The 15,632-nt window shown below is 38.6% G+C and overlaps 1 protein-coding gene across 2 annotated transcripts; it reads right to left on the reverse strand.

Annotated features, from left to right (window-relative positions):
- Positions 1–599: 599 nt before the first annotated feature.
- TXK (TXK tyrosine kinase) lies at positions 600–14,536 on the reverse strand. Of its 2 annotated transcripts, none has more exons than XM_062493503.1 (14): positions 14,472–14,536; positions 14,157–14,259; positions 13,752–13,954; positions 12,684–12,749; positions 12,029–12,083; positions 11,141–11,220; positions 9,609–9,736; positions 8,396–8,470; positions 6,698–6,869; positions 5,777–5,993; positions 4,750–4,814; positions 2,610–2,728; positions 1,981–2,138; positions 600–668 (listed from the first exon to the last, which is right to left on the reverse strand). In XM_062493503.1, exons 1-14 carry the CDS (start codon positions 14,534–14,536, stop codon positions 600–602), a joined length of 1,575 nt encoding a protein of 524 aa, XP_062349487.1. The 2 variants fall into 2 exon arrangements, with proteins under 2 accessions (XP_062349487.1, XP_062349486.1); XM_062493502.1 differs by having other exon boundaries at positions 13,752–13,957.
- Positions 14,537–15,632: the final 1,096 nt, after the last annotated feature.

Raw genomic sequence — 15,632 nt, forward strand, 5'->3', positions numbered from 1 at the left:
AGCTGCTAACTGAGGATTGCTGTCTTTGCTCCCTTTGCTTGCCTTAGTCCAAGCAGTGGGTCCAGCCACACATGTGGGCACTGCTCCAGCAGCTCCTGGAGGTGGCTGTCCCTTGGAAACACTGCTCTGGTTCTCCAGGGCTGGATGCTTTGCAGTGCACAAGGACTTGCCTTTAAAGATGACCTAGCCAGAGCTTTTTCCATCATTTTTCCTGCTGCCAACCAGTATTTCCCAGTGCACGAGTCATAGTAAGCACAAATAATGCAATAATATTGATGCAAGAGTTAGTGTAACTCTGAACAAAAGAATGAATAAAAACATCTATAAGGTGAGTAGGCTTGGTTACTGCTTTTCAGACAGGAGATTTTTCTCCCTAACCATGAAAACAAAGCCTTGAGAGTCCCAAATCAGTCACCTGGAGTGTCTTTCTCCAATAAATAAAAACTGGGCCAAGACCAAACAGCTGCTTCAATATGTTGGATGCTGGTACTGTGATTTAGGTAGAGACCTCTGTAAAAGGTTGAGTTTTCTGTACCAGCTACATTAGTGGCATGCTTAATGCTAACCTTTCAGTAAATATATTGGTATAAAATCTGTGATTATGTCATCTCTGTTAGATCTGTGAGGGTCGCTGTCAACTCTGCAAAGGTAGGACGTCCTTCAGGTTTCTGAAAAGAAAAGCAGAGGATAAACTTGTGTTAACAGATTGGTCAATCACAGTACCAGACTTCAGAAACTGGATACAAGTACATATGAGATACCACTTAAAAATTGCACTTCCTTTTATTAATACAGAAGAAAAGATCGAGTTTGTTATTTTCAAGAAAAAGAAAAATCTGTTATTAATGACACCAGCAGCATGAGCACAGACACTTTTAAAAATAATCCTGAAATTTCCTTATACTAATTTCAATTCTGGATCAGAATTCCTATGGAATTTCTCCCTGCAGTAGGTCTATGGAAAGCCCTACCTGTCAGGAAACCATGGTATTGAGGAATACTTCCTGTGTTTTTGAAAAGGGATCTTCACTGCTGTAAAATTTAAAGTGCTGCAGCTCAGTATGGAACAAATTCCTGTCTGGTGGCAGAAAGAAATGAGAACTTCTTCCCCATGATCTCTCTGCTGGCTGGCACCCAATCAATGTTGGCAGTAGGCAGGCAAGCTAGATGCAATTTAGATCTCCATCTCATAAGCTTTTTTCACTCATTATTTAAAAATTTTATACAGAGTTGTAAGGTGGGAGATGAAGGAGACAATGGTAGCAACAAGTTTCCCCCACTACTCATTGTGTATGCCTGCACATTTACATAAAAAATTGCACACAAAGCTCTTCTGAAAGTACTTTTAACCTAAAATAAAATATTTTTCATTTCTTCTAGGGTCTAGTGAAGGAGGGCTCTTAAGGGGTGAATCAGATGGAGAAGTTGATGAAATCAGTGTTTTGTTACCAATATAGGAAGTAATAGGTGTTGGACAAATGCTGAAAGAACATGAAGTTCTAAATCAGCTTGGAGAGGGTGAAAGGGATGCAGCCTAGGAACTGTACTTATGTACAGAGATACTGATATAAACTTGAAAAAGGGGGTTCAAAATCTACATTTAGTGGGCATATCCACTTGGTATATGAATGTGTTATCATTCAGAGCAGATCTAGAGAAAGCTATGCATGATACAAAGGTGTGACAAAGATATCACATTGGACCCAGTAGAGAAACATGACAACAGTGGTGTATTCCAACCCAGCGATGGTCTATACCTATTGTACTGATAGTGTGCTCTATATTTCTAGCTGCAACAGCCAAAAGAAGCAGAGGCTTCTAAACTTAAGTATGATTTGTGAAAAACAAAATTGGAGATGCTGAGAATCCCGCAGATGTGAAATAAGGATTTAATGGCTTGAGCTTTTAAGATTGCTTTCATATCTGTGTTGAAAATTAGTAATAAAGTAATGCCCCAGGGCAAAAAGAAGGGTAACAAACCTCATGCCAGCAGCTGTACATGACTTTGTACACAGGATGCGATGCCAAATGTGGTCGATAAAGTCGGTTACCCTGAGAAATCTCACGGACAACTTCAGAATTTGACTTGGTTTCAAAAGGCATTTTGCCTTCTGTGAAAACTTCCCACATCAGTACACCTAGAAATAAACCGAAATAGGTTTAGAACAAAACAAAAGATGCCAAACCCACAAGCTTTTAACAACATTAAGAGAATAAAAAACATTCCTGATTCTTCTGTGTATTGAAAAATGCATGAAAAATGCAAGAAAATATGGGTAGCCTGAGCTGAATGAAGGATACAACCCAAGTAATTTTCAACTATATAATATAGTTCTGCTCTCTTTTAATCAGTTAAGGTGATGGCCCATGGCACTGAGATGAATATGTTTGGCTAATGATGACTCATCAAAAATGAGTCATTTCACTCAAAATCTATTTTTTAGGTGCAGAACCTCCCGAATTGAAAGGTTTGTCCAATATAAGCAAACTTTGGAAAAATGGGAAGGACTGAAATGTATGATAGGTAGCATGGGTAAAAAGTTATACTTTCCTAAATATCATCATTAGTTTTAGGGAAGCGTGGTTGCACTTTCACCTTATCAACTCACCAAATGACCAGACATCTGATTTGCTGCTATATTTTTTGAAATGAAGGACTTCAGGAGATGACCATTTGACTGGAAACTTGGCACCTGAAGAGCTGATATATTCATCATCAATGACATACCTGAAGAATAATAAGAAACCACATATATTTTAATCAGTGACATTTCCACAGATGGTTTAGAATTCCAGAAAAACAGTTTCAATTTGGAAAAAACAAAATTATGTCACTATTTTAGTATAAAATGTACACAAAAAAAAAACCAACCAAAAACATACTGGAAGCTAAGCACTTAAAGACATTTCTGTTTAAATGAATGTTTTGGATTATTCATCAGAAATATGTCAGAATAAAGCATTTTGATGCTATCATGAGACTGATAGGATGGTTATTATTGTCATGTTTTGGGTGTATATATTATTAGGATACATCACCATGGGTAAGAAAATCAGCAGCAATAAATACTTAGTCTTTTTTTTAAAGGATCCACCTTTTCAACCTCTTGTTCTACCCAAATATGACTCTCGCTGTTCATCTTTACAGATGCCATATCAGGGATATTGTTACCAAAGCAACACACAAAGAAATGTTCATCACATTCAAGGCAACAGTTTTTGTAGGTGCATTAAAGTAATTGTTTTTGCCCAAGCTTGTAGGAGCTGACTTCTCAGATAAAATGAAATTATGTACCTAATGCAGGCATTTATAGAGCAACTCTTTAAATGGTTACTAGGCTGACCCCAACGTACTTATGAACTTGGGTCACATTTTCCAAGTATTAATGCTCCTGAGCAGATCACAGATATGCAGCGCACATTTATTCTCAGGGAAAGCATAAAGGTCATTTTTTTAAAGCACCTTTTAAAGGAGGTCACGTTGAAATAAGTAATCTCTTTGCCTCACTTTCTCATTTTGGTGCAGGCACAGAAACATGGGAGGCTATTGAATAAGGAGCATATGAAATAGCAGTGCAAAATAACCTCTAGTGGCAGTTGTGTGAGCTCTAAATAATTTGGTTATGTTCCCACCACTTCTTCACAGCCTCCCCTGGAGCATAAGTCCTAGAGCCACACCACTGATCTCCACTTTGTGGCCACAGTGAGCCATTCAGGCCCACTGCTCTTTCTATGGACCCTGACAGCCACCTTGGTCTTACTGTGTTTTCTGATTCATTTGGATAAGTCCAGAGCCTGATACGGACCTTACCCTTTTGGGGAGCAGTACAACTGTGGTACAGGATAGCCCTATGAAAAACAAGTGCTTAGCTGTGAACTGCTAGGGTGCTGTTAGCCCGAGGTTGGACACAGGAGGCAAAACCAAAGGAGCATATCTGTGCTGATCTAACGATTTGCAGCCATGAGGTGAATGTCACCACAACCTTCTACTCAGGGCCACTGACTGTCTTTCAAGTTCATCTGCCTTCTAAGTGAGCTGATTCAGTCTGCTAACCCATGGCAAAACCAGCCAGTAAAATACAAAAGTGAAGAGTTTTGGGCCCTCAAGAGGAAAGAAGAAAGAAGACAGACATCCCCTTTGGGTAGTATCCAGTCATTTGGTCAGCTCAGCCGTGTCCTCTGAGGAAAGTCTGTGAGGCTAGAGCTATATTTCTCAAGCTGGTCCTTGTCAGAGTTGAGAGTGCTCTCTTTCCTCACTTTGGCTTGTTCTGTCACTGAGCAGAAAACCACTTCCCTGCTAGAGCAGCATGTATCATACTTCCTGCCCGCCTGCTCCTCCCTGCATCCTGCCTCACCTGCTCCGCTACGACTGCCTCGAGAGGTCAGCACCAGCTCCCTGTTCTGTCCCTAGTGACTTTGTGACCTCCGTCCCGTTCAGGAAAGTTGGGAAACTTCTTTCTTCAAGCCTCTGGATGCCCTGTGCACTCTGGGCATTTCTCTGTCCACAAACACCTCTGAAGTTTACCTGGCACTGTGTTTACCTGTCTTGCACTCACCAAGAGCAAGAGGAGGACACGACGTCCAGTTCACAGTACAGTGGTTAAACAACATTGCAATTTTCATCAGGATTCAAAAATTACCCACAGCAGAATTCCCCACACTAGTGAAGCAAGCAGTGAGGTTAACTAAAGATCCTGCTGCAGCTGTCTGAGAGGAGGTGCTCACAAAAACTTTGTCAGTGTCTCATACCTTGCCATGCCAAAGTCAGATACTTTAACGATGTGCTCTGCATTGACTAAACAGTTTCTTGCAGCCTGGGGAAAATGAGAGAAGCATATCTGAAATTTGTGCTAAATAATTTTAAGAGAAATACAGCATCTGATTATATTTGCTTCAGCTCATATTGTTTATATCTAAAGAAGATTGGCACATTGGTCAAAAAAATTAGAGAATTTTTATCTCTAAGTGAACATATTTCACTACTGTCTAGTTACAAATACATAGCACATAGCAACTTAAATATTTGTAGTATGAATTGCAATATGTTTACGTATTCTTGAACAGTGAAAGAATTTTAGGCTGCAGAGTCTAATGATCCAACCAGATACTTTCCTGACATCAGCACTGGGGACAATAAGCGTAAATTTTAAAATCTGTTTTGTGATGTTTATTGCAGAAATCAGCCACCTCCTGGGAATTTTCAAGATTTTACACCTCTTCATGCAGCTAGGTAAGAGAGGAGGAAAATTTCTTCTCTACATCCAAATGTGAGTGTTGAAAAAAGTATCAAGAAGTAAATAAACAAACTCCTCTAATTTCCTGCCTATGGGCAGAAAAGCCACTCATATATCCCAGCATCAATGTATAGCAGTAGGGAGCCAAAAAACATAGATTGAAAAATATTTTCATTTTTAAAATTCTCATTGTTGCTGACCTTTTGTAATGCTGTGATTTTGATTGTGTTCTAATCACTTTTTTTTATTGAGATGTCCTAATTCCAGATAGCTCCATGTCAATATCCTAATTTTTTCTGACTTCTCAAGGGGTTTTTCCAATGGAAAACTTCTCTCAAGCAGTTTTTTGAGCTGTCCATGGGCAAAATAATAGCTGAAAAGTTTGGGTTTTCCTTAGTAGATCCTGCAGGGTTGAAGTCTTACAGGATACATAGTGTCCCATGAAATGCAACAGCACATTCTTTACTGCAAATTTTTATCAAGAACCTCTTAATTAATAGAAATCTTGATGATAATGAATAGAAAAAATCTATTGTACTTACTAAATCACGGTGAATGAAGCTATTTATTTCCAGATATTCCATCCCTTCACAAACATCCTGGCACATTCTCAGGAGAACATCTCTACCAAGTTTCCCCCGCCTTTGCCTCAGGTAATTGAGCAGGCAACTATTTTCCATAAATTCAGTCACAAGGTAGAGAGGTTTGTGATGTGTGCACACTCCATAAAGCTGGACCAGCTTTGGGTGGGAGAGCTTCCTGTTTAAAATCACATTTTAGACAGGCTAATATTTGTTCTTGGCAGAACCATTGATTCTCATGACGGTTTTGAAAAATACTTTCAGTACTTGATAGACAGCGCCCTATTCAGCCTTCTTCAGAGTTCTCCCAATACTTAGCACATTTCTCTCTACAACTTCCTTCAAAAAGTTCACTCTGTGAACTCATGACTGTTCATAAGTTATATAAATGCAGTGAATGCGAGGCTTGGTTTTGTTAATGCAAAATGGAAAGGGCAAGTTACAATTGGCTTGCAGGCAGGGGTCTTGACCTTGCAAAGGTTCTCCTCTTTCGGGCTTTGCCAGGACCTCATGTGGATACTTCCCTAGTCTGTAAAATCTGCAGATATGGTAATATGGTTTCTCAAAAGCTTTAGTTAGATAGAAGTTCTGTCAATGTTCCTGGAGACACTGAGTTATGGATTAAAGAATAGTTGTATGAACACATTTACATTTTACTAGAACATTTGTTCCCCACTGAGTGCCATAGTACAAAGCAAGGCACACTCCAAAGAAAGAGTTTGGGCATAGGAAGTATCTGTATCAACTTGGTTCAGACCTTTATATCAGCCTTTCTGTCCCACAAGTCCACCATTCCCATCAAACTGCTTACTCTGTTTGTTTGAAATGGAATTAAGTTGTATTTATTTCTCGGTAAAGTGACAGAATAGCTTTTGTACTTACATCATCACTTTGGCCTCCTCCATGAAATCATCTTCAGACATTGCACCTTCATTGATTGTTTTGATGGCAACCTTGACAGTCTCCTTCCACTGACCAACATAAACAACTCCAAACTGCCCACGCCCAAGTTCTTTCAGGAACAACAGTTCAGATGGGTTTAGTCTCCATTCCTCTGTAAAAGTAACCCAATATGTCAGGAGAGTCAGGCCAGCTTTCCTGAGCCATGCTCCAGGAGACACACCTTGCTGATGGTCATTAATGAACACTGCAAAGCATTACACTTGTTCATCTGCTGTAGCATGAGTTTTAAATATCTGAAAATTTTCACTGGCTCATATATGTTTAAATATAAATGCTATTTTACAGCTTAAAGAATGTGATTAGTGATTTTGCTCAATGTAGGAATGTCTGAGGCTTGAAGATAAGGCAAGTGTTTAGCTTCGATTACACATGAGAACTTTTTTGACACTCTAAGTGATGTTCATAGCTCCAAACATGTTCCAGATGAATAGTATAGCTACCTATATAGTCACTGGCTACCTTTATTTTAATAACTACAGTAGTTCAACCCTTCAGAAATATTAAGCCTTGAGATTCATAGGAACATAAAAGATACTCAGCTTTGGAGGCTCCTATTGTCCAATAGATGGTATGAAATTCCTGATCTATATACACAAAAATGCCATTTATTGCTTGTTTGTTTTAATACCATGTAAGATTCCATTCATATTTCTAAAACCTGCAGAACTGACAAAGAAAATCTTCTCCATTAACAGTATTAATTTCAGGATTCAGTTTTGGTTTCCTGAGCTTTTACATAAATCAAATAGCCTTTCAAAAGCAATTAAATGTCTATTTGAGTCTTAGGTTTGCTTGGAAAAGTCAAAATAGCTCTGAATGCACTGCTGGTTGTAACAGAAGCACAACAGTCACTGCACAGAAGCAGCTGAGTCAGGTGTCTCACTTGGTACTGACACCTTAGACTGTTTATATGTTTATTATAACCAAGGAGTTTCACAGCTGTTAATTTCACAACTTAATCATTAGCTGGGTGAATATGAGCTAAATTCTTGCCTAGGCAGATAGCTAAATGTTGGAACCCTGGATACTAAGAATTTTAGAATTTCTGTGCTGACAGGCACTGACCCTCAAGAAAGCACAGCTTTTGACCTGAGGCTGTGGAGAAGGCTTCCAAAATGGAATGATAGAACTAGGATCACTGGCGTGTAGTTTGAATAGAAGTGTGTAATATCACATGGTGGAAAATTTAGAATTTAAGGTTTTAGAATATAGAGTATATGGAAGGCAAGATGGAGGTTTTAGGGCGGAGATTTCTTTCTCGTTCACTTTCTTCTTCATGGCTCTAGGTGGTACTTTTGTAATTGGATAGAAAATTCCGCATTGTGGGGTCACAGGTGGTTGGTTATTGGGTTAAAAGTAAAAACAATTTAGGTGTCCGTTCGTCATTGGACAGATTGGCCCTTAAAAGACCTTGTAGAGAGAGAGAGATATTGGCATTTTTAGCTTGTTAGCTAGAAGAGCTGTAGAACTCACTGTAAAATAGATAAGAATTAACAAACATCTGAGTTAGAACATGAAATACCATCTCTTGAGCATTAAATCCCAATTCAGACAGGAGAAAAAAAGAAGATAAAATGCGATAGCTAAATATCCTTCAAAAAAAGATAAAAAATTTACCATAACTCAGACCTGCAGTTTCTGGTGAAGCATATCCATCTGATCCAACTGGATGTCGGAGACGTGTGATAAGACCTGTAGGGGACAAAGCCATGATATTCTGTTGAGCAATTACTTAATTTTAAAACACACTATATCATACGTCTTCTCAAACAAAAATACTTGGAATCTGATGTAAATTTCTTGTTTCTTGAAGTTACTTTTGCCTGCAGTTTGCTCAGATAAAACACTATAGTGAGAAGAAATGGAGAAAGACTATTTAATAGTCTGATGACAAAAGTATTTCTACTTTCATAAAGCCAACAGTAATACTCTTGCTTTTTTGTACCATGATAGTGATCTTAAATGAGCTCTAAAACACTGTGTCACTGACCTAAGTGTCTGCCAGCATGACTTTCCAGGTTTGAAATATTTTTGTGTCTGTCATTTATTTTCTTTGCATTCATGAGCCAACAGTACTAGTGAATACATTCTTCACCAAGGACTCCCTGAGTTAACTGATTCTTCCCACTATTACTTTTAGGACCATTTCTGCTACAAGGGTTTCCTACAATTTTTCTCCCTCCAGCAAAAGGCTCTGTCCATTCCCATGTCTTCCTCTCTAGTGCAAGGGATGTCTGTGTGTTTTCCCATCTTCACTCATTCAGCATAAAACCATTTTATATTGTATTAAAATGATGGGCAGAGCCAAGGTGAAGGATATTTTTCATGCTAAAAATTATAAAAATATACCATCAGCCAACAGTTAGAGGTGTCTAACCCTGGTAAGCTGAAAGCCAGTGTTAGAGAATGCTTATGCTCCCTAACTCTGCCCTTGACTGTTTGTGGTATGGGATGTTTTGGGTTTTTTTCAAAATCAGCAGAATGCTGTCTGCTGATGCACAGCATAGCTCCTGCCTTTATTAAATTTCAAGTATGCAGGTCCTTGTTGTAGACAAAGAAAGATTTATTAACAAATATTACCCAAGTCCCATTCAGTCAAATATGAACCAAGAGAATACAGAGCAGGCTCTTATCTTTGCTAAGCTCATTTCATACATAGAGATGAGTTTGGTAGTTTCACTTCCCCCACCTTATATGCACATGACAGCTATGACTTTGGCAGAAAGAATCAAGGCATATTTGAATTCATTAGCAATAGAAACACTTGTGTCTCTTTTTATAAGGAAAGTACTAGAAAAATATGTAAACCCATCATCAGCTCTCATTTTACCTGCAGCATTGTGTTGATGATACTCGATGAGTTCAGGAACAGATGAAAAGAGATGGTTTTCTGCTACATAATACTGTCCCAAGTGATTTTGTTTAATTTGATAATGTAGAATATCTCCATTATTACTTCTGAAATCAACAAAGCATTATGTTTTTCAGTAAAAATAATTTATACTATAAATCTGCTTAAATTTCACTTTGAAAGAATAGAAAAATCTGAAAACTTGGGACACAGTTCTCAGCCTAAAATGGGTGTGTGTAGCTGGGACACTGTTTCAGGAAAAAAAAAATAAAAGGATTCCTTGAATGGCTCTTTCTCACAACTTTTGGAGATAATTGCTCAATTTTTTTTGTTGCCCAAGTACTTTTTACCCATATATCATTGCATTCATAAGAATAACCATAAGTGTTTAAGAGGTGTTCCTCCTAATTTAGCATTTATTTGAATATAACATCTTAAATGTTCTTAATTACCCAGATTTTGTCCCCAAAAAAAACTTACACACATATTCATGTATAGCATGAGATTAAATTTTCTGTTCTATGTCTTCAAAGGGTCTTCACTGGAGCTTTTATCTGATACCTTTGTTTTTCTCTATTTCTTGCATTATCGGCCTTTTTTGCTTTCTGTATATTTTGCTGCCCATCTATCCCTGCTTTCTGTGACACTCAAAATTAAGCAGTAAAGTTTGCATTTCAGGCTGGTGGTTGCTGAAGGTTAGTACTCTAATTTGTGGACACATGGCCGCAGGAAGTAGAGACCACAATACAGAAATATTATACAGTCTGCATTACTGAGCCATTGTCAGAAACGCTGCTGAGCCTACAGAAATCGTGAGCCTGTCCCCAGTGCAGGGATGGCAGGGCAGGCTGGCCCCAAGTTTCCAAGGAGGAAATGGAGGGAGGAAATGGAGGGAGGGAGAGGGTGCTGGTAACAGCAATGCCTCTGCTGCTCTCGTCCCTCGCTTGCTGTAAGAGGGAGAGAAGGAAAGCAGACACAGTTGATACAGGGGGATGTGGAAGGGCTGATGAAGAGGGTGTAAGGCAACTTGATATAGGTTAAGTCAGTGTTGTAGATGATTGCTGCTGCTAAGGCAAGTGTGAGCCCTGTGGCTGTGGTCTGACAAAAGCAAGGCTGCACAGTAGGGGTGAGGTGATTTCTGGAGACAAACAGGTGAAGTTTGAGGACAGCAGAGTCTGGGATGGATTTACAGAGCAGAGAGGCTGTGGAGAAAGGAAATAATTTGGTGCAGGGGCCAAAGGCTGTGGCATGGTTTCCACAGCAGATCATTTGAGAGATTCAGTGAGTGCAGGTAATCTTGTCTTGCCAGGACATTTGCACACCGACTCCCAGATCCACTGCCCACCACCATCTTTTCTGCACACAGGGTGATTAACTCGACACGAACAGCATTCCAGTGGTTCCCTGCTTTTGTGCACTGTGTGTCCAACCGACCCAATTATTCTGAGGAGTTTGGAGGAAGCTTTTCCATCACCCCTTGATTCAAACCCTAACCATCCAGAGGAACTCACCCTTTAGCCCGTGAATACATGGACAGCGTAAAAAGACCCTGTTGGCTTGAATCTCTGACAACAAATGCACCTTCTTTGGGCTGGAAAGAATCCAAGTAGAGTTAGTTTATGCTTTTGAGCTTCAGTAATGCTCCCTTGAGACAGGACTTGCAGCAATTACCAAATTCTATAGAATACCTGTGACTATTTGGGGTAAGATAAAGAAGTGGAGAATTGGAATGGATAACCAGGTACATAGCAGAGCAAAATAAACCAAGAGAAAATAGTATGTGCCAGGCAACTTCTTAGAGAGAAGTAATTTAGCTGAATTATACTCTTCAGTGCAAAGTAGTGAAAATGCTCTGATTTATTAAAAAATCAAATTGTACAAATTACGGGGGGCGGGGGGGAAGCCAGTTAAAACAATTCTGAGATGTTCTTCCTTGTTTTTTCTTGTCCCAGACCTGAGTTAGTCCTTGAGCAAAGATCCAATGAGTTTGAGCAAGTTAGGCTCTTTGGTAACTGATGGGGTAGAATGCAATACGGATCATTTGCTCTGTATTTAAGGAAGACACAAAAATTTGTTAAGTCCTGCTAAGCTCATTAATTAGTTTATTACATGGATTTGAGTCTTCAATGTCTAATGAAATAGACTAGCACAGTAAGCCATGTAATTTGATTTATCTGACATGGAAAATGTACGTAGAATTTGCTAGGGCTACAACTTAAAGCTTCGTGAAGTCTAGCTAATCTGCACTCTACACTTACACCAGAAAGCCTTTTTGTTTTAAGGTACTTTCTCTCTTACAGCACACCAAACTGATTTTGATTTGACTGTGATAATGCTCTTGATGCCTCTACTAGTAGATATTTTTCAGTACTGTTAGCTCTGTGCGTAAGCTGAGTTACCTTCTGGTGCAAAAGAAGTTCTGCCTGGCTTCTGTTTATGTTTCTGCAGTACCACCTGCAACAAGGGGATAAACTTGTTATTTCAGCCAGTAAAAATAAATGTTTCCTTTGTTTCGCAGTTTAATAGTTGCATTATTCCAAGTCAAAAATATGTTTAGAACTATCATTGTATATGAACATATCTTAATCTGGAATGATTTTATTAGACCTTTTTTTTTTAGAACATTTTAGCCCATTTTACTGTGAATAAATATTAGCTGAAATAAAAGAAAGCCCCAGGAAAAAGTTAGGCCAAACTGTGTTGAAATTTACAGTCCTGGATGATGCATCAAGCCTTTCTTCCCTAAAATTTTTTAGAATTTTAATCTTCTCTCCAGTAATTTAAATTTGTATCTACATGATCACAACAGGCAAAGATCAGAATACAGAAACATTATGCATTGGGTCTACAGAAACAGGAAAAATCTTTATTCTCACACTATGATTCATGCAAATGAATGTTAGTTCATTTTAAGAGTAATGTTTTGTAACAAAAAAAAGCTTTTGATAAACATGTTCATGTTTAATAAAAATTTGAAGGATCAAGCATTAAAATGTATCTCTGCAATCCATTTTTAGAAATGAAAGCACAATTATAATTTTCAATGCTACTTACTTGTATGTTTCTAAACTGCTTTTCTTGTTCTCAGTAACATAGTTGATGGGAATTAGACCTTCATTCCTGAAACAGTGTATTCGGGATAATATTACAGTGTGGTGTAAAATATTAGTAGGATTAAGATATACATCATCCTTTCATTGAATTACAAATGATCCTTATACTAGGGGCTATGTTGTTAGATACTGAATTTCAGGATTAGAACTGAACAAAAATTTGAGTCCTTTCATCCCAGGCACGATCTTTTTCTCCCACAACTGTGGATGGCTTCTCAAATGAAAAAGCCAGTGGTATAGGCTGAGATTTAGAAAAAGAAAATATTTTCATTCTGAATTAGAAGCCACTATCTTTATTTCTGGCCTATACAAAGCTCCTATATGAAGAAATATAAAGTATGTGCTTGCTTGTATATACAAAATAGTTGTCCGTGTACTTTTGCTGAAAACATGAATTGAGAAAAAGCATTTAAAATATTTAGAGAAGAAATCTGAAGGGAAAGGAGATGGCTATAACATAACATACAACCATTCCCAACATCAGAGTACAGAATGCACTGAAGAAAATGCAAAGGAGGAAGGGGAACAACACAAAACAAATGTAAGTGCAGACAGCATTCTAACTGAAGTTATCTAGTTCTCTAAAATAAACAGGCATTTTGGATAGGAGGTTTTGTTTCAGGTATGTCTCCGTAATATCTATGGTTTCATAAAGTTTTTGCATGTACACACTCTATTGTAAAGCGCTTGAAATATGGAAAGCTGAATTTGCACATGGCTCAGAGCCCAGTGATTCACATGGTCTTCAAACACCCTTCCGTTGATCAGGAAATTACTGAATGTAGGGTTTGACACTGAATTCCCAACAGATTCTAGACTCCCTGCCCGTTTCTGGGGCGCCAAACCCTGCTGGAAGTCTGCCCAGTTGGTCTGTGTGCCTTACATGTAGTTGAACAGTTTCAAGCCTGTTCCTAAACAGTCCCACAAGTCTCATTCTATCTTTTGCTCAGGTTGTTTTAGGCTTTTTTCTTTCTGTGTAGGGAGATTGAAATAGATGCCTCTCTCTTACCCATGTTGGTCTCTTGCCTTCCACCAGAGGGGATCATGCTGTTCAAGGATAATGTATTCTTCTGACTTCTTGAGAGGTAGATCTAAAGGCCCTCTAGCAAAGAAGTCACAGAGTGCAATAACTCTGGGTTTCTTGGCGTAGTCTTCAAAGGTTTCAGCAGGCAGAGGAGGTAATGGCTTGTTCTTGAACTGCAATTGTCTCTTCTGCTAGTGAAAAATAAAAGCATTTTTCATAATTAGTCTTTTCTCTTCATTACAGCTTGCTTAGTTACCTTTGTAATTCTTATGCAACAAAAATAACTTTATATGCTCAAGAGCTAGTTACTCCCCTGCTTATTTTGGTACTGAGCCACTGTATGTCAAATCACTTCAATTTTCTCTTTTCACCTGCCAAAATGTTACTTACCCTGCACTTCCAAATAGATTCATAGGAAACATCTGGTTGTGAGGCAGAGTACTGGGTCACCAAGACAGCGTCAGGGTCCAGGTTCACTTCTGTTCTCATTTCTCTGATTTTGAAAAACATCAAGCATTTGTGTGAATGCTAATCTACAAACATGCACATAAAAATATCCATGGCTATACATGCCTTCCTCCATTAGGGATATGCAGATCACAGTGTCCTTAAACTTCCACATGTTTGCTCTTCTACCGCAAATATTTTATGAAGTCCTTTATGTGTAGATATTTAATTACTGAAAAGCTTAAGCATTTCACATACCTTTCTTGCACTGTGCAGCAGCAGCAGAAAACAGACTGGATGGTGTGATCTGTGAACAAGAACATTTTCCTTATTTACAGTGTTCCTGTTTGTTTGTTCACAAAACTTACAGAATTAAGGACTACCCTATGTGCTTAGATCCACTGTTAGCTCTGTCTTGCTGTGATGTATCTAGCAAATCATAATGGCTGAATCTGTAGCCACCAAAACAGCAGAACTTTCCTTCCACTTTCCTGCCATGTTTTGGCAATTATGAGGCCATATGTATGAGCTAAATCAGCTCACTAAATCAGCAAAAATAAATAATTTTAAAAAGAGATATTGCCAGCCAAATTCATACTGATTTGCCTGATTACATCATCCTGCACAAGCTCTACCTGGTGCAATGAGGCAGATGAGAATCTTGTCAGGGACAGGAGGTGGAGAACTGTCTCTTTCAGCACTGACATAATTTTTTAATTAGTCAAATACAAAATACATGCCAATACAAGCCAAATACAAAACCATGCTTGCATGAGAAGCTTTTCTTTATTTTGAGGTCTATTAAAGGAGCCACACTATAATAACTTCTTTGAATTAATACTGATTTTCCTGTTTCTGTTGCAACCATCAATATAATAAATGCACTAGCCAAGATTTAAAGTGTGGAGAGAATATATGCTTTTAAACTTGCGTGTCAAGGGGCTGATAATCCTTGTTTATAAAATTGTTTATAAAATCCAAAATACATCATCACAGGCATCAAAAAATTAGAGAGAAACCAATCCAATATATCCTGTATATGCAGCAGAGAGGATACGATATCAAATGGGTCAGAAGGCATTAAGAAGATTTTAGTGAGGTAAATAAATGGTTGACACTTGCTCTGGTCCACTTCTACCCAGGCTGAGATGTACTTTCCCCAGTTTGTGTTCCCATATCAGTTTGAGCCAAGTTGCAGCAGTTATGTTCCCATAGTCTTTCCCTCTGCACCTCATCTCAAACTGAGCAGGACAGGATGCTGAAAGGGCAAGTAATCCCTTACTGCTGGCTCAGTTACCTGAAGCCTCTCACCCTCATGCATCAGCACTGGGCAGGTGGGAGGGCAGCAGCAGCACCTGCAGGACAGGCTCAGGTTCTCAGGTGCAATGTACAGTTTTTTAAGAAGCATGAGAGTCAAGG

Source organism: Cinclus cinclus, chromosome 5 (genome assembly GCF_963662255.1).
Source record: "Cinclus cinclus chromosome 5, bCinCin1.1, whole genome shotgun sequence".
NCBI classification, from domain to species: Eukaryota; Metazoa; Chordata; class Aves; order Passeriformes; family Cinclidae; genus Cinclus; species Cinclus cinclus.